Raw genomic sequence first — 27,622 nt, forward strand, 5'->3', positions numbered from 1 at the left:
ACCGAGATCCTTAGTAACCCGGGAAATAGATCGGCGTAGTGTAGGGGGTAAGTATTATATCCGTAAAAGTTCCGAAATAAGTCCTGGTCGGTAAAGTCGTGTAAGGAGTTATGTATATTATCTAAGAAGGGCGTGAGGTTAAGCTTAGCGTTAACCTCGATACTGGTATATAAGTCGATATTATTAGCCCGGTATTAATAAAACGGTTAAAGTTATAGCCGTTAAGCGGAATCCAGGCCTTAGCTCTAAAAGGTTTTAATAGCTAAGCGGCGAGTAGCCGCGGAGTATATAGCTTAGCCTTTTATTTAGTAGACTTTAAGGAGAGGCCCCGACTCTTAAAAAGAGTATTTATATACACGGACCGGCTAAAGGGGTTAGGTTACTTATTATTATCGAATAATAGTATAGGTTAAGAGAGTATCCTAATTAACACGGCTAGCCGAATATTCGGCTTTAGACCGCTCTTTATCGCGGAACCCGAGGCCTAGGCCCGGGAGGTAATAGAGTAAAGGGCGAAGGCGTATATTATATACGTTATTATAGCCACCGCTATTACGGGTAGTACCCCGGATATAATAATTCCGTTAGTGGATAATAATAAACCACGGCCTAAAGGCGTGCGTTTACCTTTTAGTCTACGATAATTCGAAGACGTGTTTTCGGAAGAAGCAGCGAAGGAACTACCTCCATTAGAGGACGCAGAATATTCTATTAACCTATAAGAGGGGAAGGAGCCCCTGTTCGGGCCCTTATACCCGCTATTACCTATATAGCTCGAGGAGCTAAAAAAGTATATCGTCAAAGATATAGCGAGCGGTCGTATTTAGAAATTAACTAGCCTAACAGGGTCGTTAGTCTTATGTATACTAAAGAAGGATAGTAGCCTTCGCCTATATATCGACTATCGTGGGCTAAACGCCGTCACGATTAAGAATCGGTACCCGCTCCTACTAATTAGGGAACTACTAGATCGCCTTTCGGGCGCCTAATAATTTTTAAAGGTTAATATCCGAGATACCTATTATAGGATCTGGATTAAGAAAGAGGACCGCTGGAAAACCGTATTTAGAACGCGGTATAGACACTTTAAGTATACGGTTATACTATTCGGGTTAACGAACGCGCCCGCGATATTTTAGGCGTATATTTACCGAGCACTTACTAGTTTATTTAATATCTGCTATATTATATACCTTAACGATATCCTAATCTACTCCTATATTAAAGAGGAATACACGAAGCACCTATAATAAGTCCTTAAAAGGTTATAGCATTACTAACTATATACTAAACTATCGAAATACGAATTTTATAGGGACCGGATAGACTTCTTAGGGTTTATAGTAAGCCGTGAGGGTATTATAATAGACCTAAAAAGGGTATAAGCGGTAGCCGACTAGCCGGCGCTAGAATCTTTTAGGGACGTATAAGTCTTTCTAGGATTCGCGAATTTCTATAGAAGATTTATCGAAGGGTACTCGAAGGTTATAATACCCTTATCCGCGCTATTAAAGGGTAGTAAGGCCGGTGTAAAGAAAGGACTATTCTATTTTCCGCCGGAGGCTTAAGAAGCTTTTAAAAGACTAAAGGCTACTTTTAGCTTAGCGCTTATTCTACGCTATTAGAACCCTATACTAGACTCTAGAGTTAAGACGGACGCGTCGGATAAAGTAGTATCCGGAATTTTAAGTTAGAAGCATAACTTATAATAGCAACTAATCGCCTATTATTTACGAAAACTTACCGACACGGAATAATAGTAGGCTATGGAATAATAGGAGTTATTAGCTATCGTGGAAAGCTTTGAGTACTAGAGATATTACCTTAAAGGTATAGGGTAGGCGTTTATAGTCCTAATAGACCACGAAGCCCTAAAGGGCGTGCTACGGGCGCTAGCGCGGGACCTTCGCGGAAGGCTTACTAGATAGGTATATCGGCTTATATCTTTCGATTTCGAAGTATAGTATCGCCCGGGAAAGATAAACCTAGCGGATAGTCTATTTAGGAGGCTAGACTATATAGGGGGGGAAATATTCTATAGTAATATCCTCTCTACTCTCTTTAGTAAGCTAAGTCTAATTAATAATATATAGATAAGCGTTCGCCGATAAATTATATAAATCTACGCTACCTTAAAGAAGGCAGTTCTTTTTATATATACATAGGCCGCTAAGAGGTTATTTTAGGAGAAGGACCTTAGACCTAAGAGATAACGGGTCGCTCCGCTAAACGAAGATATCGTGTAGCTAAGCTCTAGAGTAGGGCGATAAGGGTAATAGCCACCTCTAAGCTTAAAGGATAGTACCTCGCGTGTTATCGTTATAGCGATTACACGGGCTAAGAAAACCCGCGCTAATAATATAACGGCCCGGCGGGCCTCCGCCGATTATACGCCGGAGGAGGAGACTAAGGCTAAGGTTATTATAATCCCGGATTAGTATATCCTACGCTCCGTGGTACGGGAGCTTATTAGGGACGAAATAGTAAATCGTCTTATATCTAGCGAAGAGTTTAAGTAGTTAGTTAGAGGGCTATAGATTACTAACGCTAACTATATATCTTTAACGGTAAATATTCGATAAAAGACCGGAAAAAAAGCGGGGTACTCTTTAGATAAAAATAGTATACTATACTATAGGGGAAGACTAGTAATCCCTAAGGAGGCGATAATTAGGATAGAGATCCTACGCTAATATCACGATAACCCCTATACGGGATATATAGGTGTAAATAAGATACTAAAGCTAGTATTAAGGAAGTTTTATTAGATTAACCTAGCGAACGACGTTTATAAATATATCGCCGTATACTCGGCTTATTAAGGCACTTAGGTATTAAGGTATAAACGACACGGATAACTATAGTCGCTACTACTACTATTATACCCGTTTTGAGAAATCGCTATAGATTTTATTATAGGTTTCCTACCCGTAAAAGGCAGGGACGGTTAAACTTATAATGCTATACTAGTAATTATCGACCGCTTAACGAAGTATACGCTTTTTATACCGACCTATAAGACACTTATAGTACCCCGGTTAGCTACTATCCTTTATAGCAAGGTTAAGTGTTATTTTAGGAGCCTAAAGGGAATTATAAGCGATAGGGATAAGCTTATCACGAGTCGGTTTTAGGAGGAGTTCTACCGTAAAAGGGCGATTACTTACTGACTATCTACTATATTTTACCTTTAAACGGACAGGCAGACCGAATAGATGCACTAAACACTACTTAAGTTCTTAAGGACGATAGTTATAGAGGCCGCCAATTATTAGCCAATTTAGTTATAAGAGGCTAAGTTCGCGTATAATAATAGCCTATATAGTTCTATTAGAGTATCTTTATACGAGGCGCTTTACGGGTATTACCCGAGGATAATAGAGTACGTTAAACCCAGAAATAATACCACGGTATAAGGCGTCAAGGAACGCGTTAAACGGTTAACGGATATCCACCGACGGATCCGCGCCTATTAGGAGGCGGCAGTTAAGACTTAGGCTAAGCACTATAATAAAAGGTATAAGCCTAGGAGTTTTAAAAAGTGAGAATTCGTGGGGCTTACTACTATTAATTTTCTATTTAAGGCCGGCTTGAAACTCGCGCCGCGGTATATCCGGGTAGAGATTTTAGAGCGGATTGGCGAGCTAGCATATAGGGTTCGCCTACTACTATAGTACTTAAGGATATATAACGTGTTTTCGGTATCGCTATTAGAACCGTAGAAAGATAGGCTTATAGTTAAGGGTTCGGCGAACGACCTATTACCTCTTATAGAAGAGTAGAATAAGTAGAAGGTTAGGGATATTATAGCCTATAAGGAGGAATAGAGATAGAAGTTCTATCTTATAAAGTAGGCGGGCTAGCTAGTAGAATATAATACCTAGGAGCCCGAAGACTATTTAGGGAACGCTTTAGCTATCGTGAAACGTTACTAGAAGTAAAAGAAATATATATATAAGAAGTAGGATAACTACTAGCGCCGAACGGCCGGTATAAAAATTAAACTACAACTAGGAAAATTAATACTATCTTATATAGCGTAATAGTGTACGAGGTGAAAATAGGGGCTATATATATAGAAGAAACGCTAAAAGACGACTATAAAATAAATTAATTCCTAGCCCTATAGTATAGCGCCCTATAGCCGCCGATACCCTACCTCTTAATTATTAAAGCCCTCGAAGGAGTTATTATCGCTATTAATAATAATACCCTCCTCTAAGAGATCGATACTCTTAGTAGAGTAAATAGTATTAGCTATCTCGACGTTATCCTTAGACTTATTAGCCTACGCAATTTACGGCGATTACTCGGCGGTACTAATATTACTAGAGCTATTAGCGTTACTAGCGCTACTAGCGGTGCTAGCGGTGGGCGAGGCGATAGGAGAGGCGATAGGGGAGGTAATACTAGCGACGGGGGAGGCGGCGCTAGCGGTAAAGGAGACGGCGCTAGCGGTAGGGGAGACGGCGCTAGCGGCGATAGACGGCGACTACTCGATAAGACCGTCCTTATTATCCGATTAGATAAGAACCTAGGGCTTACGGGCGGCGGTGCGATAGCCGGTAAAGACGGCAGATATAAGGGGGCGGCGGGGTTTATTAATACGAGTAAGGGTATTAGCTGGACCCTATAGACAAGGGAAAGAAGTTATACCACGCTAGTTATAGCCGGCGGCTCAAGCCGTACGCTTATCGGGATACTCTTTAACGTCCGCGCTACAGAGCTTATGGACGGCACGCCGTAGCGTGATAAAAGTAATAAGGCTACGGTCCTTAAGAGGCGCGACTATTCCTATAAGGGAATAGGCCTTATTAGCCTAAAGGTTATCGACCTGGAAGAGGTTAGCGTAAGCCGAGCGGACGGCGAATAATAGGTATAAACCCGTATTATTAGGTTAATAGTTAAAAGAGACCGAATCGATAATAGTTTATCGAGTATAAGGCGGTTAGTATTAGTGGCGGCGGGGGGATGACCGGCCTTATCTAGAGCTTTACGGAACCACTTACACGCGGTCTAAAGCCGTAGATAAAAATAACGCCGATTAATCGGCGTTAAATCCTCGTTAGCCTCCTTCTAAAGGACTATAGTGGTGATATTCTAAATGGTCTAGGTATTACCTAGGAGACCGTCCGGGATCTAAACATGTTAGGAGCCGAATATTTAGCGAGGGTAGGAAGAAACTTATAGATATACACGCCTAGTACGAACGAAGATAAACGACGTACCTATATACGTTAGAGTTAGAGTGGTTAATATAATCTATATAAATATCGGTAGCTAGGGAAGCTATATAACGACCGTAAGGTGGATCGTTAAAGTAGCTTCCTAGCCACCTATTATTAGTATTATATAGTATACGACGTAACTCTCGGGTAACGCTGAGTAAGAGAGATATATCGGCGAATATTCGACGTTAAAGGAGAATAAGACAAGGATATAGTTATAGTTATGAATATATAGTGAATTAAAACGTAATATAAAGAATAAAGATTATGTAAGAAAAAGGAAGAAGAGAAGAATAACTACGGGGGAGCTATAAGAACTTTTATCTATAAGGCGAATAGTCGCCTTAATTACGAATCCAGCTAAAGAGGGAGTAAGTATAAAGAACGGTAAGAATAAATTTAGTAATACTATATATACCACGATAATAAAGGAAGGTATAGCGATAAGCGCGATATTATAAAACACGGCGAGTAATCGCCGGCTATTATACGGGACGCTAAAAAGGGAATAGTATTTAGTAAGCGAGTCAGCTATATAATTACCGCTAACGGTTTACCGATTACCTAATAATACGTGGAAAGAAGTCGTAATATTTTAGAAGGAGGTATAAAGCCTTACCGGGCCGACTAATTATAAGCGCTGACCGGATAGCGGAGTTTATATAAGGCTAGAGTTATACGTATATTCTGCCCAGTAAGGGGGGGATAGAACGGGCCTAAGAGACTAGCCCCGTTAAAGAGGGGGTAGTGTAAGGAACGGAGTAGCATTATGGATTCGCACTATATATAGTCGGAGATAGGCTCGGGCCGCCGAGCGTTCGGCGAAAACCTTAGAATCGCCACGTTAGCGTAAAGGGAAAAATCCCCTTTTTTCCCTTAAGTTAAAGTCTTAAGAAATATACGACTATTAAGCCTAATAGTATTATCCGCTACGGTGTACCTTTTCCCTAGTATTATAGCCTATTCCTTGATATAATCCCCTCGGACTATAAGGCGTGCCTTACACTTAAGGAGGGTGCCCTCCTTATTAAATTTATAGGTATATATCTATCTATAGGCGAGGACTTATTACTTATTAGCCTAATTACTACCTACCTTCTACTAGTAGCCTATTTATCGGTGCCCTTTAAGGTATTCCCCCTCGGCCTATAACCACCGCTCCCATAACGGATAAAGGCGTATATCGCGGTAGTGGTTTAGTAGAGGCGGGAGATCCTCACGGGTTATATACGATAGCGATAGCGGCTAGGAGGTATAAGGGGAATCTATAGTATCGACGTCGTTATCGTTAATAGCTTACTTCCTCGTACGTGTAGAGTTATAAGTCCTGCTAGCATTAAAAAACGTCTTCTAGGCGTTATCGTTCTAGACCTTCTCGGTCGTGTATAGACTTATGATAGTTCTTGTGATAGATAGGCGTGCTGCCGACGGGCGTGTGGCCGATAGGCACCCCCTAAGGGTATCCGCGGCTATCCGTTAGTGGTTATCGTGTTCTTCTACCTTAATTTCCCTAACTACCGCTAATGCTATAAGGAATACGCGTGCGGGATCTTCCTGGGATATTAGAGGCGTGGGAAACGGTTTAAACCTTATAGTAGTAAACCGTGAAGTGTCCGTAGTAATAGCGGTGCCCGTAGTAATAGCGGTATAGTCTATAGTAATAGTAGTAGCCTCTCTTATAGTAATAGCGATAGCCTCGCCTTTATCCGTAGTAATAGCAGTAGCGTTACCTTTACCCGTAGTAATAACGGTAGCGTTAGAGTCTTCCGACTTAAGATCTAATACGTTTACGGCTATACCCCTTAATAGCAGTCTATTCGCGGTCTTATTAGATTAGGTGATACGGATAGATTATAGGCGTTCCCCGATTTCCTCGGCGGAAGCCGTGGCTTATAGCGTTTTAATCCTACCGTTAAATATCTTATCTTCGTTAAAGACTACGTCTCTCGTGGTAATAATATCCGTTAGGTGTAGTAGCTAAATACGGAAGCTATTCGAGGATTAGTATCCGACGTGATAACCGATCTATACTTTCGGTTCTAGCCTTTATAGGCGGTTCCTTTTAGCTCAGGCATCGCGCGTTTTTATAAGGCTTTATAGCCGTATACTTATAGGTGCGTAAGGTTAGGTTAACGGCCGTGTAGGCCTTTATATAGCGTTCGCTAGTCGTTAATATATTATAGCGTTTTATTATATAGATATATGGCAGTCTTAAAGATCTTAGACTAGATAGATATAGGCAGATTAGCTTTAATCCTTATAGCCCTCGCCCTTCTCTTAACGATACCTTTAATCCATTCTATAACGCCGTTCTAATTCTATAAATATAGTGTCGACGGCTAGCCTTTTACCCCCTTAGCAGCGAGGAAAGTACTAACTTCTAAGTACGAAAATATCTTAGAATCGGCCCGTAAAACGCGTGGCCTAATATCGAATTAGGTCTTAAGTAGGGTAAAAACGTCCTTTAGAGCATGCAGGATAGAGCCTTAGTCTCTCTTTTATAGGTAGTAATCCCACGTATAACATATATACACGTCTATAACGAATATAATAGACTTATATAGTCCGCCCGCTACCTACTCTGCCTTTTCCAGATCGTGAAAATTAATAGCTAGGGCCTCTCCGGGCTTTAACAGGTAAAAGGATAGTATCCGCCAGATCTACGTAGGCACTTACGATTACCTATACGCGTTATAGTCTATTATACGAGGTCCTTTTATCTTTACCCCCTAAGTAGCGTCGATGATCTTTACGAGAGTATCGGTACCGTAATAGCCGAGGCGTTTATACCACCGTTATACCGTCGTCTTCTACAGTTACCGCGGTTATTATAATCTTCTATACGGGTTATCGCGGGGGTGCCTTACTAAGACCGCGGACACGGTAGCGGCCGTGGCTTTCGCGCGCTTAATTATATACTAGCCGTGGATATCTAGTAGCTTATAAATAGGCTAGTTATCAGCGGAGCTAACGATAGTATTATTTACGGTATCCTAGCGGTAACCTTATAGGCGTAGCTAGTATTCCGAGACGATATTAGTGACGAATTCCTTATAGTATACGACGTTACGGAGGCGTAATAGCCTCTTTATGCCCGATAAGGATTATACACGTAGCGTAACGTCTCCGTATCCGAGGATAGGAGCCTTATAAGTACCCACCTAAAGCGTTAATAAATTAACCGTGGGTAATCTAACGGCTGTAAAACGGCCTCGATTATTAAGGATATAGATTAACGATCCTAAGTCTAGGATCGCGTAGTATAATAGCGCTCTGGCTTAGTTAATAGAAAGGGATATCCCTTATTCTTATTATAATCTTAATAGTATCGTTATACGACGACGCGCTACCCCCTAGGTTAGGGGGGCTCTTAGTCTCCCTATCGCGGTAACGGACAGGTTTTTATAAACTATAGTAGTAGGCGTAGTATTATAGAGTTAATCTTCCTAGACTTCCTCTATCTTATTAGCGGTGGTAGCTATTACTTCCCGCCTCTTCTATATCGCGGTGTCTACGCGGCTTTTAAAACTATAAATACGTATCTTCTTTTCCGCAACCTTTATAATATCTTTATAGCCATGCTAGGTATAAGGGCGTATATCCGGCCTCACGTACTAATAGGCGACGGTAGTATAGGTAGTCTTATATATCTCGTAAGGCCTCCTCGCTACGGGAGGGATAGCCTTTACGGACGTGTTACTACGAGGGCGCTTCTTATTATTATCGTTATTAGTAGTATCCTTAGTATCGGGGAGGTTCCTAAGGGTATTAAAGGTGCCTCTCCTAACTCTAGGCTTTATAGCGGTGGATTATAGGCTCTTTATATTACTAAGAACCGCTCATAAAGCCTTTACGAAATCGTTAATCGTTAGTTCGTTTTCCGTAATCTTATTATAGTTATTTACTAGGTAGTTATTACTCTATTCCTAGGTAATAGGTCTAACGGCTTTCAACGCGTCTTCTGCCTAATAATCCGCGCTTAATAGTTCTAAAACGCCTATATATTTATAGTGTATTATCGCTATTTTCTAGCTTATTACCCAGGCGTCTATATCCTTAGGTATAACCTTTATTAGCGTAGTATATTATCGGTATAGGATTAGGGCTTCCTTATAGAGGTCTATAGGTATCGGTCCTATATACGCGTGTAGGAGAGTAATCTAAGCCCGTGGGTTATTTACGGTATTATCCTATAGCTAGGCGAGGAGGTTACATAATATAGTATAAACGGTCCCTTTAATATAAGAGTGTACTTTATTAAACTCCTTCTACTACGCGTCGTAGTCTGCCTTTTCCTCGTGGTGTACGCGGCGATCTTATAAGTAGCGCGTACGCCCTTTTTTAGAGAGGTCGTTAATAGACGTAAGCGTCTTAGTCAGTAGTTCTTTCGTTACGGCTATAGCCTTCCGGCGGGCGGCCGTCTTCTTCTTACCTATAGCCGTGGCCGCTATAGTAGCGGCTATAGTAGCGGCCGTAGTAGCCGTGGCTTCTATAGTATCCGTGGCCTTATCGCCCTCTAGCGTGATAGTAGAAGACGGAGTAGCCGTGATAGTGGTAGCCGTGGCCTCCTCCGCGTTAGGGTCCACGGCGAGGGCTTTGTATTTACGAATATTAGGGGGTATAGGTATAGGGAGGAGATAGGCGTTAGCCTCTTTATCGCTTAGCTTTAGATTAAGGTAATTATCCTAGTAGGAGGCCGATTTACCGCGTACGGCGCGCTCCTAAACCGCCTAATCCCTTTAGTTAATAAGGGTAATAGCGGCCGCCTTTTATTCAGCGTTAGATATATTAGAAGATATCTTTACTAGTTTATCGTTTATCGGTTAGTTAATTAATAGGTAGGTTAATTAATCTCTTAATTACTCTAATTAGGCTAATAGTAGTTATTTAAGAGTGCTTATATAGATATAATTACTTCTTTATAGTAGAATAGGGGTAGCCTTATTAATATCTATCGTTTAGGTATTATAAACCGGGCTTATAACTATCGTACGTTAAAAGGCACTTAAATAATTAACTTAGTAGAGTAGAAATCTCGTGTATATATATTATATTAAGTTATATCTAGGAGAGTCTCTTATGCCCTTAATTTAGGTGGTAAAGACTCTGTTATGGGTACTATATCATTTAGATCCTATCCGGTCTTTTCCGGTATCCACCCTTATTATATCCTAATGCCCGAAGTCCCCGATATCCGGAGCCCTTAGTTATAGAGTGGATCCCCCCTGGATCTCCTATGGACTATATCGTGGTCCTGCCTATGCGATAGAGGCAATATATACGAATACCAGGAAAGCCGTATCCTTGATTCATCTCGTCAATTGAGGGGAATTGGTGCTCTACTATACACTTGAAATAAATATCAGCCGGATATAAGACAAATGGAAGTTAGTCTCAGGACGTCGACATGTCAACATCAATCAGGTGGGTTCTGTAAGGTGGCTCATGATCGCTGGTGGCAGTATCGGTAGACCCGCTGGTTATAGGCACTCTGATAGGCGTAGAAGGACTATCGGTAGAGAATGTCATGTCGTGCTGGCGCAATGGTAGCGCGCCAGCCTCCTAAGCTGGAAGTTACGAGTTCGAGTCTCGTGTACGATGACCTGTTTATTTTTTGTTCTTTTTTTGCATGTATATGCACGAGACGATCTGATAATGCTGCGATAATTGTCTTATTTTTTGGTCCTTCACATTAGCTGCTTAGGTAAGAAATGATGGTGGCGGCGGTAAACAGCCGGCGTGTTATGGCGCTACTGGACCCACCCTAACAAGGCGCAGTCTTTGTACAACGTACCTTATGTTCGTCATCCTCCTTGCTGCCCTATGGTATTACCGCTACCGCTGCCATCCTCAACTTCCTCCCTGCACCACGACTCTCCCCCCGCGTCCTTTGACTCAGTTTGTATTTCATTCTCGCACCAATCCACCTTCGTTTTATTCTCTCCATTGTTGTTTATTTGATGTTGAGAAGACTGGGCTAATCTTGCCCTTACTCCATTGTTGTCTTGTCTTGCATGACGAGGCTCGGTCACTCGTTGAAGACTGATATATAGCTATACGGACTACCGTTATCATGAGCTCTGATTTTATGACCTGAGTGACGATTACATTATCCATTTCACGGCGGAGGACCTAGAACATTTCGCTCTTTCGGAAAATACTGTCGTCTCTGTACATTGCTTGCTTCGAAGCTCCAACCGAGGCTTCCATGTACCACCACCGTATCGCTGAGCTGGCTCATCAATGGGGCATTGTCTTGCCTCCCGCTCCTTCTCCGCTCACACGGCCTTCCCATCCACCGACCTTCAGGAATGCAGACGACGACTTTCACGCAGAGGAGCTTGTCAAGCGGAGGCAGCTCTCCCACGGACGCACCGAATCCACTGGGAATCTGAGAAAGGCCTTCAGTTCCAAGAAGAAAGCCTACGATCCCAGGCTGGTCTTCGATGCCCTCAACAGTCATGTCGCCCACTGCGGGAGACCCGGAGTTGCCGAGTCGCTGATCAAACTCCTTCTCGCTTCCGGCGGTGACGTGAACCTTCCGCAGAAGCCCAAGACCGGCCTCCTTAGCCGTCGTCGGAGCTTGGAGACCCTCGGCGAACGGAGCAGGTTGTTGCAGCAAGCCGTCACCAACAACCAGCCCGACATGGTTGCCGTCCTGCTACCTCACGCCGATGCCGTGGCTCTCGATACCTCTCTTCCGATCGCCATCCAAGAAAGGAATCCCGATATCGTCGAGCTGCTCCTCCGGTACGGCGCTGGCGCTGGCGCTGCCTCCACGGCCGACGGCCAGGATGCCTTTCGCGACCTGTGTGCCTCGGGCGGTCAACCGCAGTTGGTCAGCCTCCTTCTGCGGTCCGGAGGCCGGCCCTCTGTATCCTGGCTGTCGCAATGCATGATAGATGCCGTTCGTGCGGGTTGCCTCGGAACCGTCCTGCACCTGAGTCGATCGGCCGCGGACGGGAACCTCAACCAAGGGGAGGCTTTGAACACGGCCATTTTGCACTCGCGGCATGACATTGTGCTAGCCATTATCGCCGGCATCAACCCGCCGCAGGGACAGGTTCTCAACGAGGCCTTCGCCCAGTTGATGGGCCATGCCTCCATGAACCCCAACGAGAAGGCGCGGGCGGCTGAATTGTTGCTATGTGCCGGCCCCCATGGCGATTCCACTGCGCTTGCTCTTCTTGATGCCGCGACGACCGAGTCTCTCGAAATGGTTCACGTCCTAGTCGCCCACGGGGCCTCCATTGCATACAGAGACGCCCTGGCCTTGCGCAAAGCTATATCCAACGGACGGGTGGACGTGGCTCAGATTATGCTCAGCGGGAAGTCGCCTCTGAGCTCAATACAAGCTTCCGAGTGCGTTGGGCTCATCCCCAGGCACATGGGCCGTGACCATGGACATCTCCTGCTCGATCTTTTACTGCGAAGAGGAGCCAGCGGGAACCCCTTGCACGAGAAACTGATTGGGTCTGCCGAGGACGGTGATGTCGGATCCGTCGCTTTGCTTCTCAGCCCGCAGAGCCACGAAGTAGCTTCTGTGGACTACAAGGGCGGGCTAGCCCTGCAGATTGCCGTCAGGAGATGCGACGTCCCCATGACAAGACAAATGCTTGCCAGCAATCTTAGCAGCGACACCATGACCAGCGTTTTTCACGAGACGAAAACTTTGCCACCTTCCGACAGGCTCAATATCGCCGAGTGCTTTCTGGACAAGGGATTACCGGAGACGACCGTGCAGGAGGCTCTCCAGGAGGCCATCAGCGAGAAGCCGCCGCAGCGAGACGAAAATCTCATTGCGCTGCTCCTCAAGTACACCACCGACGTCAAATCGAGTGCCGGGCCTCTGGCGGCAGCCGTGCAGCAGAAGGATATCAACCTCCTAGCAGCATTGCTCCAAAAGAATGTCTCCCCTCAAACCGCCGTGGAAATACTCCCGACCGTCGTTACCACCGTGGTGGATCCTAGAGCGAGGCTCGAGATGACCAGCCTGATTCTCAGCTCCGTGCCAGGCACAGATCCGGCCAAGATTTCTCTGGCCCTTATCCATGTCTTGGAGTTGAAGCCTCCCGATATGAGATTACTCCAGGTGCTCCTGCACCAGGGTCGTGCTGATATCAACAGCAACGAAGGCCTTGTCGTCGCTACAGGTATGTTCCACTCGCCCTCTCTGCTGTGCAACTGTGTAGCAAGAGAATAAGACAATGGCTGACAGCTGGCAGCGATTCGTAACCACGACCCCCCGGTCCTTGACATGCTGTTGAAGCAGGGTAATCCTTCACCAGCCACGACACGTCGGGGACTCAGCGAGCTGTCGCATCTACCGTCTTGCGAGAAAAAGGCGGCAAAGCTGCAGACTCTCTTACGATACACCAAAGAGACGGCGCTTCTTGACGATATTTTAGTAAAAGAAGTCCATTCGCTCATTCATACTTCCCCCGAGAACCGAAATCCGTGTATCATAAAGGTGCTCTTGTTGTCAGGCGCGAATGTCAACGCCCATAATGCGGCGGCTCTCTGTCATGCCGTCTCCGCCGCAGACGCACATCTCACGGACCTGCTTTGCGCTGCGAAGCCCAACGCCGCTGCCCTGGCATACGCTTTGCCCCACGCCCTTCGCATTGCTGATGCCATGGACCGACTGACCTTTGCCAAGAAGTTGCTGGATGCGGGCGCGCCGAGCGCTGAAGCAAACCGCGCCCTGGGTTTCGCCATCAAGACGTACACCGACGACATGCCGCTGTTACGGACCCTGTCGAAAAAGGCCGACACGGCTGACGGCGAGGCTCTCCTGGCAGCGGTACGGCGAGAGCGGCCTGACATACTCGAGTTGGTCCTGCAACGAATGCACCCCAGCAGCGCCGTAAACACTGCGTTTGCCGAGGCGATCAAAAGCCACGACAAGGAACTACGCGCGCTGATGTGCACCCTTCTCCTGAAACACGGCGCATCCGGTGCGGTTGCGTCGGACGCCCTCCGAGCTGCTGCTGCGGACGGGGATCTGGTGCTGGGCAACTTGCTCGTGAGCCACGGTGTCGGCGTCGATGAGCAGGCCGTCATCCAAGCCTGCCGCTCCGGCGCCGCCGACGTTTTGGCGATGCTTCTCAGCGGCGATAAAAATCATGCGTCCATCGTCGACGAGAAGACGCTGGGGCGAGGATTCCAAGCGGCCACCGAGGTGGGCGACCTCAAGAAACGTGCGGCGGTTCTTGCGCCTCTGTTGGCTCGCGGTGTGGGCGGTGATGCGCTGAACGGCCAGCTCGTCTCGGCCGTTCGGTTCGGGGCCGACGGCGAGGATCTGGTGAGAATCCTGCTTCGCGCCGGTGCGGACCCGAACTACTATAACGGCGAGGCTGTCTGGGCGGCCACGCAGAGCGCATACCTGGGGAGTTTGGAGATGATGCTCGGCACAGCTCATGCTGGGGACACCGACGTAGGTTGAGCACGCTCGTCCCTTTTTTACCGTATGCGTAGAGGAAAAAATTGGAAGACTGACATTCTGACAGCACCCGAAGCCTACGGCCGCTACGCTCAAGCGAGCTCTACAAGCTTCCGGAAAACTAGGCGCACGGCCCCGGCTCGACGTCGTCGAGATGCTTTTCCAAGCCGGCCTCTCGGTTTGCGAGGAACTCCACATTGCGCTGAACAAGGCGGTCAACGAGGAAGTGCCGGACGAGAAGCTCATCGAAGCCTTTGTCCGGCACGGCGCTTCGCCTCTCCCGAGGGGCCGGCGGACGTTGGTCGACGCAGCGAATAGGTGCTCTCCGTCGATCGTAAGCCTATTGCTCGAGGCGGCAGACGTATCGGGCGACGACGTGAGCTTGGTGATTCGGCAGAGTTTCACCAAAGACACGGCCGGGACGTGGTTCGACGAGCAGGGGTTTCTCGTTTTGCAGAGTATGCTCGACAAGGGCGCACGGGGGGAGGGGATTAGTTCCGTACTGGCCCTTGTGCTCGACATGGCGTCGGACGGCGAACGACCAGAGCTGGCGAACCGCTTCATTGACCTCCTTTCTGCGCACGATGTCGACGTCGATTACCAGGATGGGAAGCTACTGATATCGGCAACGTCAGCATGCGACGTGGTCTTGATCAAGAGGCTGTTGGAGAAGAAACCGCGGGCCGAGACGCTGTCTCGGGCCTTTTATCGCGTCTTTGACACAGCGCTGGCCGAAGATGACGCGCTCCAGCTCATTTCTCTGTTCACGGAATATGGCGACGGAGAAACTCGTCTGGATGTTATGTACACGATGCCGGGCATATCGCCCATCTTGTTCCTGGCACTCGCGCAATATCCAAGGTCGACCAGGGTTGTGAGGACGCTCCTGGATGCAGGATTTTATCACGACCAGATGACGGTTTTCCACGTAGCGCCTGGTCTGGAGGAGGACGAGGAAGAAACCGTCACGTTGTTGACATGGTCGCTGTTGCAACCCCAGAAGAAAATCAGCAGCAACGTCATCCACGTTCTCGTCGAAGCAGGGGCAAAAGTGAACGTCGAGACGCGGGTGTCGCGTGTCACACCGCTCATGGCAGCGATCCAGGCGCGCAGACCAGACATTGTCAAGAGGCTGCTACTCGAAGGGGCCGAAGTGGACGTGGCCGATGCGGGGGGGGATACCCCGTTGGCCATGGCCACGGATATCGGGGGAGAGCTGGCGATCACCATCATGTCCAGCCTCCTCGCGGCGGGGGCGTCGCGGGACGACGGGTCCCTGCACAACGCGGCGCGCGAACTCAACTTGCCGGCGGTGCAGGTCCTCGTCGAATACGGGCATGATCCGGACTTCCCCAGCCACTTGCACGACGGACGAAGTGCGTTGGGCGAGTTGTGTCTTCGCGCGGCCGACTCGAGCGAGTTCACTGCGGCGCGAGAGAAGACGGCGGAGAAGGTGATGGGCTTTCTCATCGAGAAGGGGTCGGACATGACTCTCAAGGTCGCGGGCAAGTCGATCCTGCACCTCGCGCTGGAGTCTCGAGACCCCCTGACGACAACCCGGTTGCTCCTCAAGTGCGGCATGTGGAAACACGTGAACAGGAAGTTCAACCTGTACACGGACGGTGGCGGCGGCGGGCACACGTACACGTACTCGCCGACGATGTACGTGGCAAAAGCGCTCCCGGCGTCGGAGGTCCGCGACCCACTAGTGGCCCTCCTGCGTGCAAACAGGGGGGAAGACGTCTACTACGCCAACGCGGGACCGCAGCCCGACGACGCGGCGGGGCTCCCGGACGACCTGGCGCTGCAAGAGCGCGAGCGTCGGGCGCGGCTGGCGCGGCTGGCGCACGAGCAAGAAGACCACGAGCGCTCGCTGGCGCGCACGCGGTCGCTGGCGGCGGTGCAGGCGCAGATCTGGACGCACCAGGCGGAGCTGGAGGACGGGCGACGACGGCGCACGCAGGGGGAGGAGATGGCGGCGATGGGCGAGCGGGCGCGGGCCGAGGAGGCGGGGTTCCTGGCGGCGATGCGGCTGCGGCAGGAGGAACGAGCGGCGGAGGCGGCGCACCAGCGGACGTTGACGGCGGCGGCGACGGCGAGGACGCGGCAGGAGGTGGAGATGGAGGGGCGGCGGCAGGCGCAGGGGATCGAGTGGGAGCGCAAGATGGCGGCGGAGCGGGTGGAGCACGCCAAGGCGATGAGCGCGCTGCGGGTGTCGGAGCGGGAGGACGTGGATCGGATGGATCGGGAGCAGAACGAGCGCGTTAACCGGCGGATTACGGAGCAGAGGAGGCTTGTGGAGAGTCAGTCTGGGTTGGCGGGGCAGTTGGCCGGGGTGGGAGCTAATGGAAGGCGGCAGATCGGGTACATTTCGGGGGAGCTGAGTTAGATGGGGCGTCGGGAGTGCAAGAACTTGTATAACGTGTATATAGAGGTGATCGCAGGTCATCTTCCATTCGTCTAAAGTTCTTTTGTCAAGTCCATGGTGTTGTGTCTGTTGGTCGGTTTTCACCTGGGATGGTTTCGATGTTGGTGTCACGATTGCTTATGTAATATGGAATACACAGTGTTAAGTGTGAAAGGGGATACACATATCACACTGTGGGAGTAGCGGCACAGTCATCAATCGTTTAAATGCACGGCCACACCACTCGCTATATCTATATCGCTATATACGCTTCGACGGTGCTCGGACAACGGATCCAACCGTTGCTCAACGTGTCACGCCCACGGCCACACCCACCCACACGCACTCGTTCCCACACGCACCAACACAATCGCCCAACAAACTTCCCAGCACCCACATTTGCATCCTTCACTTCGGGATTTACCGATCAACTACGCGATCGACTCATGCATGGTCCATCGGCCCCCCCCCAAAAGCAGAGAGCACATAATTACAACGTACACCCCTACACCGTCCGTCCTTCCTACTGAAGGAGCGGGCCGGCTCTTCGATCCATCTCTTCTCGCCCCTTGGCTGAGGAAACCCGGTCCGCCGTTGTGGTCCGTTTCGACGTTCATCCAGCGATGTCGGTGGTCCAAGACAAGAGAGGTCTTATCATGTTGGCTCGTGAACTGGGGCCCATCCAGATTGGTCCTCTGATTTGTCCTCTGATTTGTCCAACGAGGCGAAAGGAGATTGCATCCTTCCCCGTGGGTCTTCAGAGGGGGAGGAGTACGTTGTACACTTAGAGAGGAAGAGGGTCCCTGAACTAATGGGACCGGGGACCTCTGGAGCTCGCATCCCCCCGCATGTCTTGATGGAACCGTGACTACGGACTAGATACGTTGTCGGGGGCATGCCATGCTAATAACATGCTTTGCCGTTCCAGCCGTTCCAGCGGTCCCGGGAGCGAGACAAGACCCACGGCCTACCACGAGGCCGAGGGAGATGAGATGCCGACACTCACTACACGAACGAACGAAAGAAGAGTGAGACAAAGAATGGGGGGTGGAGTTCGCGTAGATCATCCATGGTCCTGGTCGTCGGGCTTCCCTTAGACCCCGGCTCGAATCCCCACTCCCACTCCGCCACCACCTCTACATGGTCCGAGTACGAAAGAGGTTACGGTCATGTTATATGCACACGGATACCCGTGCTTTCGTACGACCTTGTTTGTTCGGCTGTTGATTGTCATCTCATTATTTTTCTCCCCTCTTTGACACTGACAACTGACGGACAGCCTTTGCATACTGAACGTCTTTTATCGTTTCTGGACGATTTTCTTTCACTTTGACGGGCTTGAAGAATCAGAAGAGAGCCGGCCTTTTGTCTGTCGACGGCACAATAAAACAGAGCAAAAAGGAAAAAGGAAAAAAAAGGGGGGGAAGAAGAAAAAAAAAAGGGAAAAAAATGGTCGACCCCGAAACCAGCAGCAACGTCATCGTGGAACCCGACGATGTCGATGACAACGATTCCTCCATCGGCGACGACGGCGCGGTATGTGAAGTCCATACTCCCTCTCTTGCCATTCATCCCCTCTTCCTCAACCGACTGACGACCTGTTACGCGTCGCCCTTCCGTCGTAAATAGGATGCTTCCAGTTCCACCGCCAGCTTAAGGAGTTCGATCCTCGAATACAGAGAAGAGAATGGGAGGACATATCACCGCTTTCGCGATGGAAGTTCGTCACCGCCTTTGACCTTTTTTGGTCCTCTCGCTCTCCCGCCTCCCCCATGCGCCGTGGTTCTAGGAGCTGACGCGACACCTCATCTTCCCTCGCCTTATAGAGTACCATTTCCCCAACGACGAGATGGAGACCGAGCGACTTGGTGAGCGCCGCTCTACACCCCGACTTTTTTTTTTTTTTTTCTTTTTCTTTTTTTCCCTCTTTGGTGATGGAACCGAGGGACCGTCTTTCGCTAACAACCTATGCCCCCGTCGCATTGCAACAAAAGACCTTCAACATCACATCTTCTATCTGACTCTCGACGGCAAGCTGGGTCTTGCCCCTTCCATCCAACCCGGCGCCCAGGTCGGCCGCGTGCTGGACCTCGGTACAGGCACTGGCATCTGGGCCATGGACTTTGGCGATGAGCACCCGGAAGCTGAAGTGCGTCTCGTCCCCTGTCGCTCGCTACCCTTGAATCGAATACAATGGAGACAACATGAGTTCCTGTTCCTGACGTGCTGTCGCTAGGTCGTCGGTATCGATCTATCGCCCATCCAACCACTCTTGTATGCTACCCTATTTCTTCTTCTTCTTCTTCCTTTTCTTCTTCTTCTTCTTCCTTTTCTTCTTCTTCTTCTTCCTTTTCTTCTTCTTCTTCTTCCTTTTCTTCTTCTTCTTCTTCTTCCTTTTCTTCTTCTTCTTCTTCTTCCTTTTCTTCTTCTTCTTCTTCTTCTTCCTTTTCTTCTTCTTCTTCTTCTCCCCGGCTAATATGTCTCGTCTAGTGTTCCACCAAACGTCAAGTTCGAAATCGACGATTTTGAGGACGACTGGACTTTCTCGCGCCCCTTCGACTACATCCACAGCCGCATGAACAACTCCAGCATTGCCAATTGGGAAGACTACATCCGCAGGTCATACGAGTATGTTTTTTTTCTTCTTCTTTTTCTTTACAATTCCTATCCCCCCTTTCCTCACCATCAAGCCATGCATGCTTACATGCTCACGACCCCAACCAGAAACCTCGCCCCCGGAGGCTACATCGAGCTCCAAGAATTCACCCTCCCCCTCTCCGACGACGGGACCCTCACCAAAGACCACGCCCTGCACCAGTCCATGACCCTCCTAGGCGAAGCCGCCGCCAAGCTAGGCCGTCCCTTCCGCGACCTCAACACCCTGAAATCCCTCCTCGAGCACGCCGGCTTCGAAGACGTCCGCGAGCACCGCTACAAGTGGCCCTCCAACACCTGGCCCCGCGACCCCCACTACAAGGAGCTCGGCGCCTGGAACTACGAGAACATCGTCTCCGGCCTCCAGGGCTTCCTCATGGCCGCCCTCACCCGCGGGCTCGGCTGGTCCGCCACCGAGGTCAACGTGCTGGCCGCCCAGGCGCGCCGGGATATGGCCGATCGCACTATCCATGCGTATTGGCCCATGATTGTCGTCATTGGGCGGAAGCCCGCCGTCAAGAAGGACGAGACCTGACGTGGGGGATGCAGGGTAGAAGATGATGTTGGGGGGGGGGGAGGGCGGGGAGGACATGCATAAAGTGGAGGACGGCGATGTTTTTTTATCCAGAATCAGCAAAAATTGACGACGGAGACAACCAGAAGGGCCGAAGTCTTTGGGAAGAGACGTACATGATGGCATGACCTCACACCGGCGTTTATATACAGAAATCTTTTACAACGCAACTATCAACTGAGCCATACATATTGAACTCGGTTTCGTGGAGGACAAGAATCATCAAGCATCTTGCGCCTCATGCCCCCCCTGTTTTCTCTAGCAATGGCACACTTCCAGGCAAAAATATGCCGGTTCTAAAAAAGAAGAAAAAAAAAAGAAAAAAATCAAGTAAATTATATCCCCCCGACTCGTCCCAGAATCCGTCCGTCCGGCGCGACACAGCAACACAGCAACAGTATCAACCCCAGGTACCACCACCACCAGACCTCCCCCCCCTCCGCTGCGCGCTGAGCCGCCAGTCGTCCTCCCCGGCAAACTTGTTGTACAAAGGCTGGATCCGCTCCGCCTGGCGCCTCTTCGACAACCGGTCCGTCGGCGCCACCTTGAAGAACGTCGGCGCCGCCTCCACGAGCCACTTGGGCTCGATGGTGGTCGTGCAGTGCATGTACTCCTTGGTGGTGAGCACGAGCGTGTGGTAGATGACCCACTCGGCCTGCTTGCCGAACAGCGCCGAGCTGGGGTGCAGGTAGACGGGCGTGCCCTCGATGAGCGTCTTGTAGCCCTCCTGCGGGTCCTTGCGCGCCGCGTTGCGGAAGAAGCCCGAGCAGAGCGCGCGCCGCAGCTTCTGCGTGTCGCTGCCGCAGCTGACCACCGGGTGCCGGTACCGCTCCATGATCTTGACCAGCTGGTCGTGCACGTCCTTGGACCGCCGCATCGACCGCGCCTGGATGAAGTTCTCGAAGCACCACGGCGCCGAGTACCCGGACCGCTTCCACCCGTTGTACACGTTCAGCAGCGTCAGGTGGTCCCCCGACGCGTCGTGGAACTTGGCCTTCTTCTGGTCCGCCTGCGACTGCTTCTCCTTCGGCCGGTAGAACACGTTGGGCAGGTTCAGCATCGCCACGATGATGAGCATCTCCGCCGAGCACTGCATGTCCACCGACATGATGAGCACCTTGGCCAGCGACGGCTCCATCGGGAAGTCCGCCATCTTACGCCCGAGCCGCGTCAGCAGCCCTTCGTCGTCCAGCGCGCTCAGCGCGTAGAGCTCTTCCAGCGCCGTAAGCATGGTGTTGATCGGCGGAGGGTCCATGAAATCGAAGTGCAGCAGGTCGTTGATGCCCATGGCCTTGAGCATCAGGATCGTGTGCGACAGGTTCTGCCGTTGAATCTCGGGGATCGTCGTCGGCAGCATCTCCGTCTGGAAGGCCGCCTCGGTGTACAGGCGGAAGCATTTCCCAGGACCCGTGCGACCCGCGCGGCCGGCTCGCTGGTTGGCTTGCGCCTGAGAAATCGGCGTCACCACCAGCGAGTCCATGCCCAGCTTGGGGTCGTACGCGTTCTGCTTGACGAACCCGGGATCGACGACGAAGTAGATGTTGTCGATCGTGATGGACGTCTCCGCGATGTTGGTTGCGATGACTACTTTTCGGGTGCCCGGCGGCGCCGGCTCGAAGATGCGGCTCTGCATTTCGTTCGGGAGCGCCGAATAGACGGGCAGAATGAGCAGCTCCGGCACGTTAGGTCCCAGCGCCTTCATTCGTTCGTACAGTATTTCGGATGACGTGTCGATTTCCTCCTGTCCCGTGAGGAAGAGTAGGATATCGCCCGGCGGCTCGGTGAGGTGAATCTGCATGACCGTGACCAGCGCGGCGTCTAGGTAGTCCGACTCGGGTTCCCGCGAGTAGAGGATCTCGACGGGGAAGGTTCGACCAGGGATCGTGAAGATAGGACAGCCGTTGAAGTAGCTGGAGAACTTCTCGGCATCGAGCGTCGCCGAGGTGGCGATCACCTTGAGGTCTTTCCTCCGGATCATCGTCTTCTTGAGCAGCGCGAACAAGACGTCGGTCGAGATGGTGCGCTCGTGCGCCTCGTCGAGCATAATCACCGAGTATCGCCTCAGATCGGGATCCATCAAGATCTCGCGCTGCAGCATGCCGTCGGTCATGTACTTGATCCTCGTGGCCGGGCTGGTACGGTCTTCGAATCGGATGGTGTACCCGACCTCCTCTCCCAGGCCGCATCCGACTTCCTCCGCGACACGCTTCGCCACAGACATGGCGGCGACTCGGCGTGGCTGCGTACACCCGATGATGCCTTTGTTCGCAAAGCCGTCTTCGGCCAGGTACTGTGTCAGCTGTGTCGTCTTGCCCGAGCCCGTCTCCCCGATGACGACGAGCACCTGGTGGTCCCGCACGGCATCGAGGAATTTCTGGCGGAAGGCGAACACGGGCAGGCTTTCCCTCTGTTGCTTGATGCTCAGGTTCGTCCTCTTGCCGTAGGACTCGTCTTTCGGTTGTACGGCTCGTTTCCATTCCGGGACCGCGTCGGCCTTGGCCTGCTGTTGCCTGGCCGTGCGCAGATCGGCCGCGAACTTGCGCTTGTCCGGGTCCATCATGGGGTCGTTCCATTGTGTCGAGAGGTCGATCTTCTTGTCCTCTTGTTCGGCCGCCTCCGCTTCCTGCCGCTTCAACTCTTTCCGTTCCTTGGCGAGCGAGGTGCCCGACATGGCGGCTCGGTTCATGGAACCGTCGGGTGCTTTGATCACCCGGATGGGCGACAGTTCGAGCGACTGCTTCGTCTGCCCGGCAAGGAACGGCGGCTCCTCTTCACGGACCTCGATGTCGACTTCTTCCTCCAGCTCCATGTCGCCCTCGCCCCGCAGCGTGGCGTTGTAGTCTTCCTGCAGGTCGGGGTAGTCCGACGCCTTGGCAACGCCGGACGCGATGAGCTGTCGAATCTCCCACCGTTCCGGGGAGGTCATGCGCTTCTTGTGTTGGGGTTGTTGTTGTTGTTGCCGTTGCTGTTGCGGGCGCTGGTTCGGCGGCGGAGCCACCGAGTCGTCCTCGTCGCCGAACATGTTTCCATTGTTCCCGCCTCCTAGGGCTTGGGCATTCGCCCCGGTCGCCCCGGCCACTGCCATGGTCCGTATCCTTGCGTGCGGCTCCAGGTCCATTCCCGTCTCTTGGTCGACTTCTTTCATCGACAGCCCTATCCGGTTCCCCTCCATGCTGACGACTTTTACCTTGACTTCCTGGCCCTTGGATAGCAGATCAGTCGGGTGGTTGACGCGTTGTCCCGCCACCATCCTCGATATGTGCACCAAACCATCCGACTTGCCCCGGACGCCGTGCAAACTGACAAAGGCGCCAAAATCCTTGATCCCCGTGACGTGTCCATCGTAGACCTTGTGAAGCTGCGGTGCGTCGTCAAGTTCGGCCGCAGGCGGTCGCGTGAGTCTGTCGTCATCTTCGTCTTCGTCTTCGTGATCGTGATCGTGGTATCGTCGCCTGCTTCGTTGCTTCTGCTTCAACGAAGGTCCCTGGTATTCCGAATCGGCATCGTCGTACGATCTCGACCTCGATCTCGACCGGTATCTGTCCCTTCCCCTCCTGCGCTCGTTCGACCTCGACCTCGACCTGTCTCTTCGTTTCCGCCTAGAGTCGCGCGCATCCTCGGGGCTCCGGCTTCGTTTCCGCGACGACGCCTTCTCTTTTCGGGCCTTGCTTTCCAAGCCTTCCAATAGTGCCAGGGTGTCGTCGATGGCATCGCCGCCGCCGCCGCCTTCTCCATCCGCGTCGTCAAACGCAGGTTGTTTGTCTGGCACGGCGAGGCCCTTGAAGATCTGCTCGTTCTCGGCAGCGGTGCGGTGGTGGTGATGTTGGTGTTGGTCCTGTTCGTCGGTACCGGCGCCGTTCCGTTGGTGCTTGCCCTTTCCTTTGAGCTTCGGGTGCAGGGCAAGTACAAGCCGGTCAATACTTTCGACAAGACTGGGAGGGAAATCGGCACCGATGGACTCCAGCTTCTTCTTGAAGCCCTCGAATCCCGAGTCTGCGCATTCTACCCGCTGGGCGATGATGAACTCGGCAAGGGTCTTGTCGGCTATTCCGAGATGGTTCTGGAACTCAGAGGCGACCTTGGACACGAGCGAGAGGTACTCGAGCTCCAGAAGATCGTCCATTTTGGCATCGGTCGCGTCGTTGTAGAGGAGAATGAGGAAAGACGATTCAGGTGGAGGGGAGGGGCGAAGAAAGATATCGCGATACCAGACAGAAACACTGCAAAGAATACCTGTACCTTACCTAAGGCAGGTACGTACAGGCACTACGAGAGTACCAAAGGTAGGTACCTATTTCCCGTTGTTGTATTCGCACTTTTACGTGTACTGAGATCCACGAAGCAATGCTTACTAAGTACGGCATGACAGTGCCAAGTATTACATAATTATTCCGTACACCGAGCCGGTGAGGGAGTTTATGATGAGTCTGTCATGATGATCCAGGTCAAGTCACGAGGATGTCGCAAGCCATGCACATCCATAGCCAGGCCAGAAAACGTAAACCCCGACTTTCATAGAGACCAATCACTTAAGAGCGAGACAGCCGGTATTCATGGAGGCAAGCAATAGAATCATTTACGCTGAATAGGGATAATTCCTGTAGCAGAATACCTTACGGGACAGCCAAACGCCCAGCGCCATCAAACAATGCAAAGGAGACACCTGCATCTTCTTTCCCATCTCTCAGAGCGTACGCTATAAGGTAGGTAGCTCGATTTTGGGCCTAGCGTCCCTTCTCATGAAGCCAATCGCTATGTCCCAGGGGGGAACTATTTCATGAACCTTTATGGTGCTTCCTCTTCTCCCAATCACGCTCGGACTGTCATGATCAAATAGGTCCGGCCGTATGTTCGCAAGGCAAAGGCAACGCCCGCTTTCCATTCTGATCTTCCGTCATAATCCCAGTGATGCTGTTAAGATTTGGTTTGTGTTCTTTTGCCCCTTTTTGTTCTACCGTTGTGGTTCATGCAGCCAGTTTCTCAAAAATCTCAATCAGCTTTTCGACACCAATGAGGACGTTCTCGTCGGGACCCAAGCCAGGGGTCCACTGCGCATGGGCAAAGTCGATCAGCTTCAGTTTGTATATCATAGGCAGGGAGGAGAGCTGGTCCTCGTCATCGTCATCGTCATCGTAACCCTCGTCGTTGTCCACGTCGGCATCACCATCATGGGCTTCGTCTTCAGCCATCAGCGCAATGCCACTATCCACGCGCAGCGATGTAGGAACCGGCTTGGCCGTCTCTTTTTTCTCGGTCGCAGACGCAGACGCAGACGCAGACGCGACGGCCTCGACGGCTCGGTTGTTGGCCTCGATGGCCTCCCGCAACTTGTCGCCGTCCCCCTCGAAGATAAAGAGCAGGCTGGCCGAGTACATGCGGATTTCGTGGCGGCGGAGCACGTCGGCGACGCGGCGCAGGTCTCGGGCGAAGGCCTGGGCCACGGCGCGACCGAGGTCGGCGTCGATGCCGGCGGTCGGGTTGAAGACGAAGGTGCGGAAGGCGTCGGCGACGTTGTCCGTGTTCACGGTGAAACGGCCGTAGTCTTTGTCGTAAATCCTATAGCCCTGCGCATTCAGCTCCGACTTGGTGGTGGACCCGCGGTAGACGCGCATGCCCGCGATGCGGAAGTGCAAGGCTGCGTGGGTGGTCTCGGACGCTATCTTGTCGAAACGCTGCTTCTTCTGTAGCGGGGCATCGTCGGCCCATAGGCGCCTCCCCAGCTTGGTATCGAGGATGTTGGGGCGGGCGAAGCCCTTCGTGGCGTTCTGGAGCACGACAGACTGGTCTGTCTTGATCTTCTTGGCCTTGTTGGGGATCCAAACGATGCTGTCTTTGTCATTCTTGGCCTCGGCGACGGCGCTGGAGGAAGCAGTAGGCGTGTCGGTCTTCTCCTGGCCAGCTTGGACGACGAGATTGTGAACGTTGATGTCGGCTGCGATGGCAGCGGGGTCCTCCAAGAGCTCCGCTGCATCGGTTAAGCTGAGTATGCCGTAGAATTCGGGCATAATGTCGGAAAACTCTGGGTAATTCGCATTCGCCGCCTCGTAGAAGTCTATTTCCGTCTGTGTGCAAGGTTTAATAAATAGTTCTCCGTCGGAATCGCACATTGGTCCGGCGCTGGGTGAAGAGAAAAGACAAGTCAGTCACGGACTCTATATCGAGGCGCACGACGAAAGAGAAGGAGAAGGAGAAGAGCAGAAGAGCGGGACGACGTACTGTCCAGCAACCGTGTGATCATACTCGACAAGGTCAGACAGAGCGGGGATTGGCCTCCCCCGGTTGTGCATTTTCCGGGCTCCAAAGATGATCTTGAGGGGTGGTTCTCGGAAGGATATAGATGAGGTAACGATGGCGCATGCGTCTTCGGGACGAAGGTAACTAAGGTATGTTGAGATACAGTGCCTGTCTAGCAGCTTTCTTGTGCGGAATAGATGAGGTGGGGTGGGGCGAAGTAAGAGAGGCGGCCGGCGAGGGAACAGAGCTTTTGATGGAGGAATGGTTCGTATATCAAGACATCGGGAATCTCGAGTGTACCGTACGGAGAATGTAAGGCAGGGCAAGAAAAACCCAGAGACCGCCCAAATCGGGGGAGAACAAAGGGAGCGAGGGGCTTCGAACTGAGGTGTGGGGCAAGAAAGAAGGTTTTGGCGTAAGTAAGGAAGGTACTCCGTAGAGCAAAGGAAACCATGCGACCAGGGACTTTCACGAGGTGTTGTTGGTCGAAGGAGCTACAGAGTAGCTGTGCCAGAGTTTATAATTACGAATTCACGCGGCGTGTTGATTAACAGGTTGGCGGGGAGGGGGAGAAAGGGGAAAGTGGGACTCGTGGGACTCGAGGCAGCGAAGTGGGGGGTCGGTACCTACGAAGTACGGAGACGCAGCAAAAGTGGATGGGCGGAATTTGGGGCGTGGCAGTTCAGTTAGGACAGGACATGTGGGGGGCGCTGTCTTGGCTCGCCGTTATCAGGTTCTTAAGGTACCGACACTTACCTTAGGTACCTACCTAGGGTAGGTACCTAAAGTGCCTTCGTCCAGCGGTGTGAGGAGGGTGATAGCAGAGTAGGTACTCCTTTATACCCCTCTACGGTAGGTATCGAAATACTTTTCGCGGTTATTAAGGTTCCTTAAGGTACCTAGGTACATTTCTTTCAGAATTCGTCGATCATAAGGTACAAAGTTACAGAGTACCATAAGGTACCTCGATCTCATACCTTAATGATAAGGTAGGTAACTCTAGCTTAGGTACCTACCTTATGGTAGGTAGACGTACACGTACATACGGATACTCCATGCTCCCTCAAACAGATGCGGGATGG

General features: G+C 51.2%; 3 protein-coding genes and 1 non-coding gene across 4 annotated transcripts; 3 read left to right on the forward strand and 1 right to left on the reverse strand.

Moving 5' to 3' along the window:
- Positions 1-10,757: 10,757 nt before the first annotated feature.
- SODALDRAFT_t3 lies at positions 10,758-10,829 on the forward strand. The gene has a single exon. It is a non-coding gene; the product is annotated as a tRNA-Arg (tRNA).
- A 274-nt stretch (positions 10,830-11,103) lies between these two features.
- On the forward strand, positions 11,104-17,218 carry SODALDRAFT_326351 (hypothetical protein). Its single transcript, XM_028610146.1, has 3 exons — positions 11,104-13,381; positions 13,454-14,664; positions 14,738-17,218. The coding sequence occupies exons 1-3, from the start codon at positions 11,437-11,439 to the stop codon at positions 17,057-17,059; spliced, it is 5,478 nt and encodes a 1,825-aa protein (XP_028469986.1). The 5' UTR covers positions 11,104-11,436; the 3' UTR covers positions 17,060-17,218.
- An 859-nt stretch (positions 17,219-18,077) lies between these two features.
- On the forward strand, positions 18,078-20,308 carry SODALDRAFT_347237 (S-adenosyl-L-methionine-dependent methyltransferase). Its single transcript, XM_028613293.1, has 7 exons — positions 18,078-18,613; positions 18,707-18,797; positions 18,904-18,945; positions 19,072-19,226; positions 19,314-19,351; positions 19,568-19,705; positions 19,802-20,308. Exons 1-7 carry the CDS (start codon positions 18,527-18,529, stop codon positions 20,265-20,267), a joined length of 1,017 nt encoding a protein of 338 aa, XP_028469987.1. The 5' UTR covers positions 18,078-18,526; the 3' UTR covers positions 20,268-20,308.
- A 4,544-nt stretch (positions 20,309-24,852) lies between these two features.
- SODALDRAFT_287234 (SAICAR synthase-like protein) lies at positions 24,853-27,085 on the reverse strand. Its single transcript, XM_028608564.1, has 2 exons — positions 26,523-27,085; positions 24,853-26,423 (listed from the first exon to the last, which is right to left on the reverse strand). The coding sequence occupies exons 1-2, from the start codon at positions 26,591-26,593 to the stop codon at positions 25,271-25,273; spliced, it is 1,224 nt and encodes a 407-aa protein (XP_028469988.1). The 5' UTR covers positions 26,594-27,085; the 3' UTR covers positions 24,853-25,270.
- Between the last annotated feature and the right edge of the window lie 537 nt (positions 27,086-27,622).

Source organism: Sodiomyces alkalinus (assembly GCF_003711515.1).
Source record: "Sodiomyces alkalinus F11 unplaced genomic scaffold SODALscaffold_1, whole genome shotgun sequence".
Lineage (NCBI taxonomy): Eukaryota > Fungi > Ascomycota > Sordariomycetes > Glomerellales > Plectosphaerellaceae > Sodiomyces > Sodiomyces alkalinus.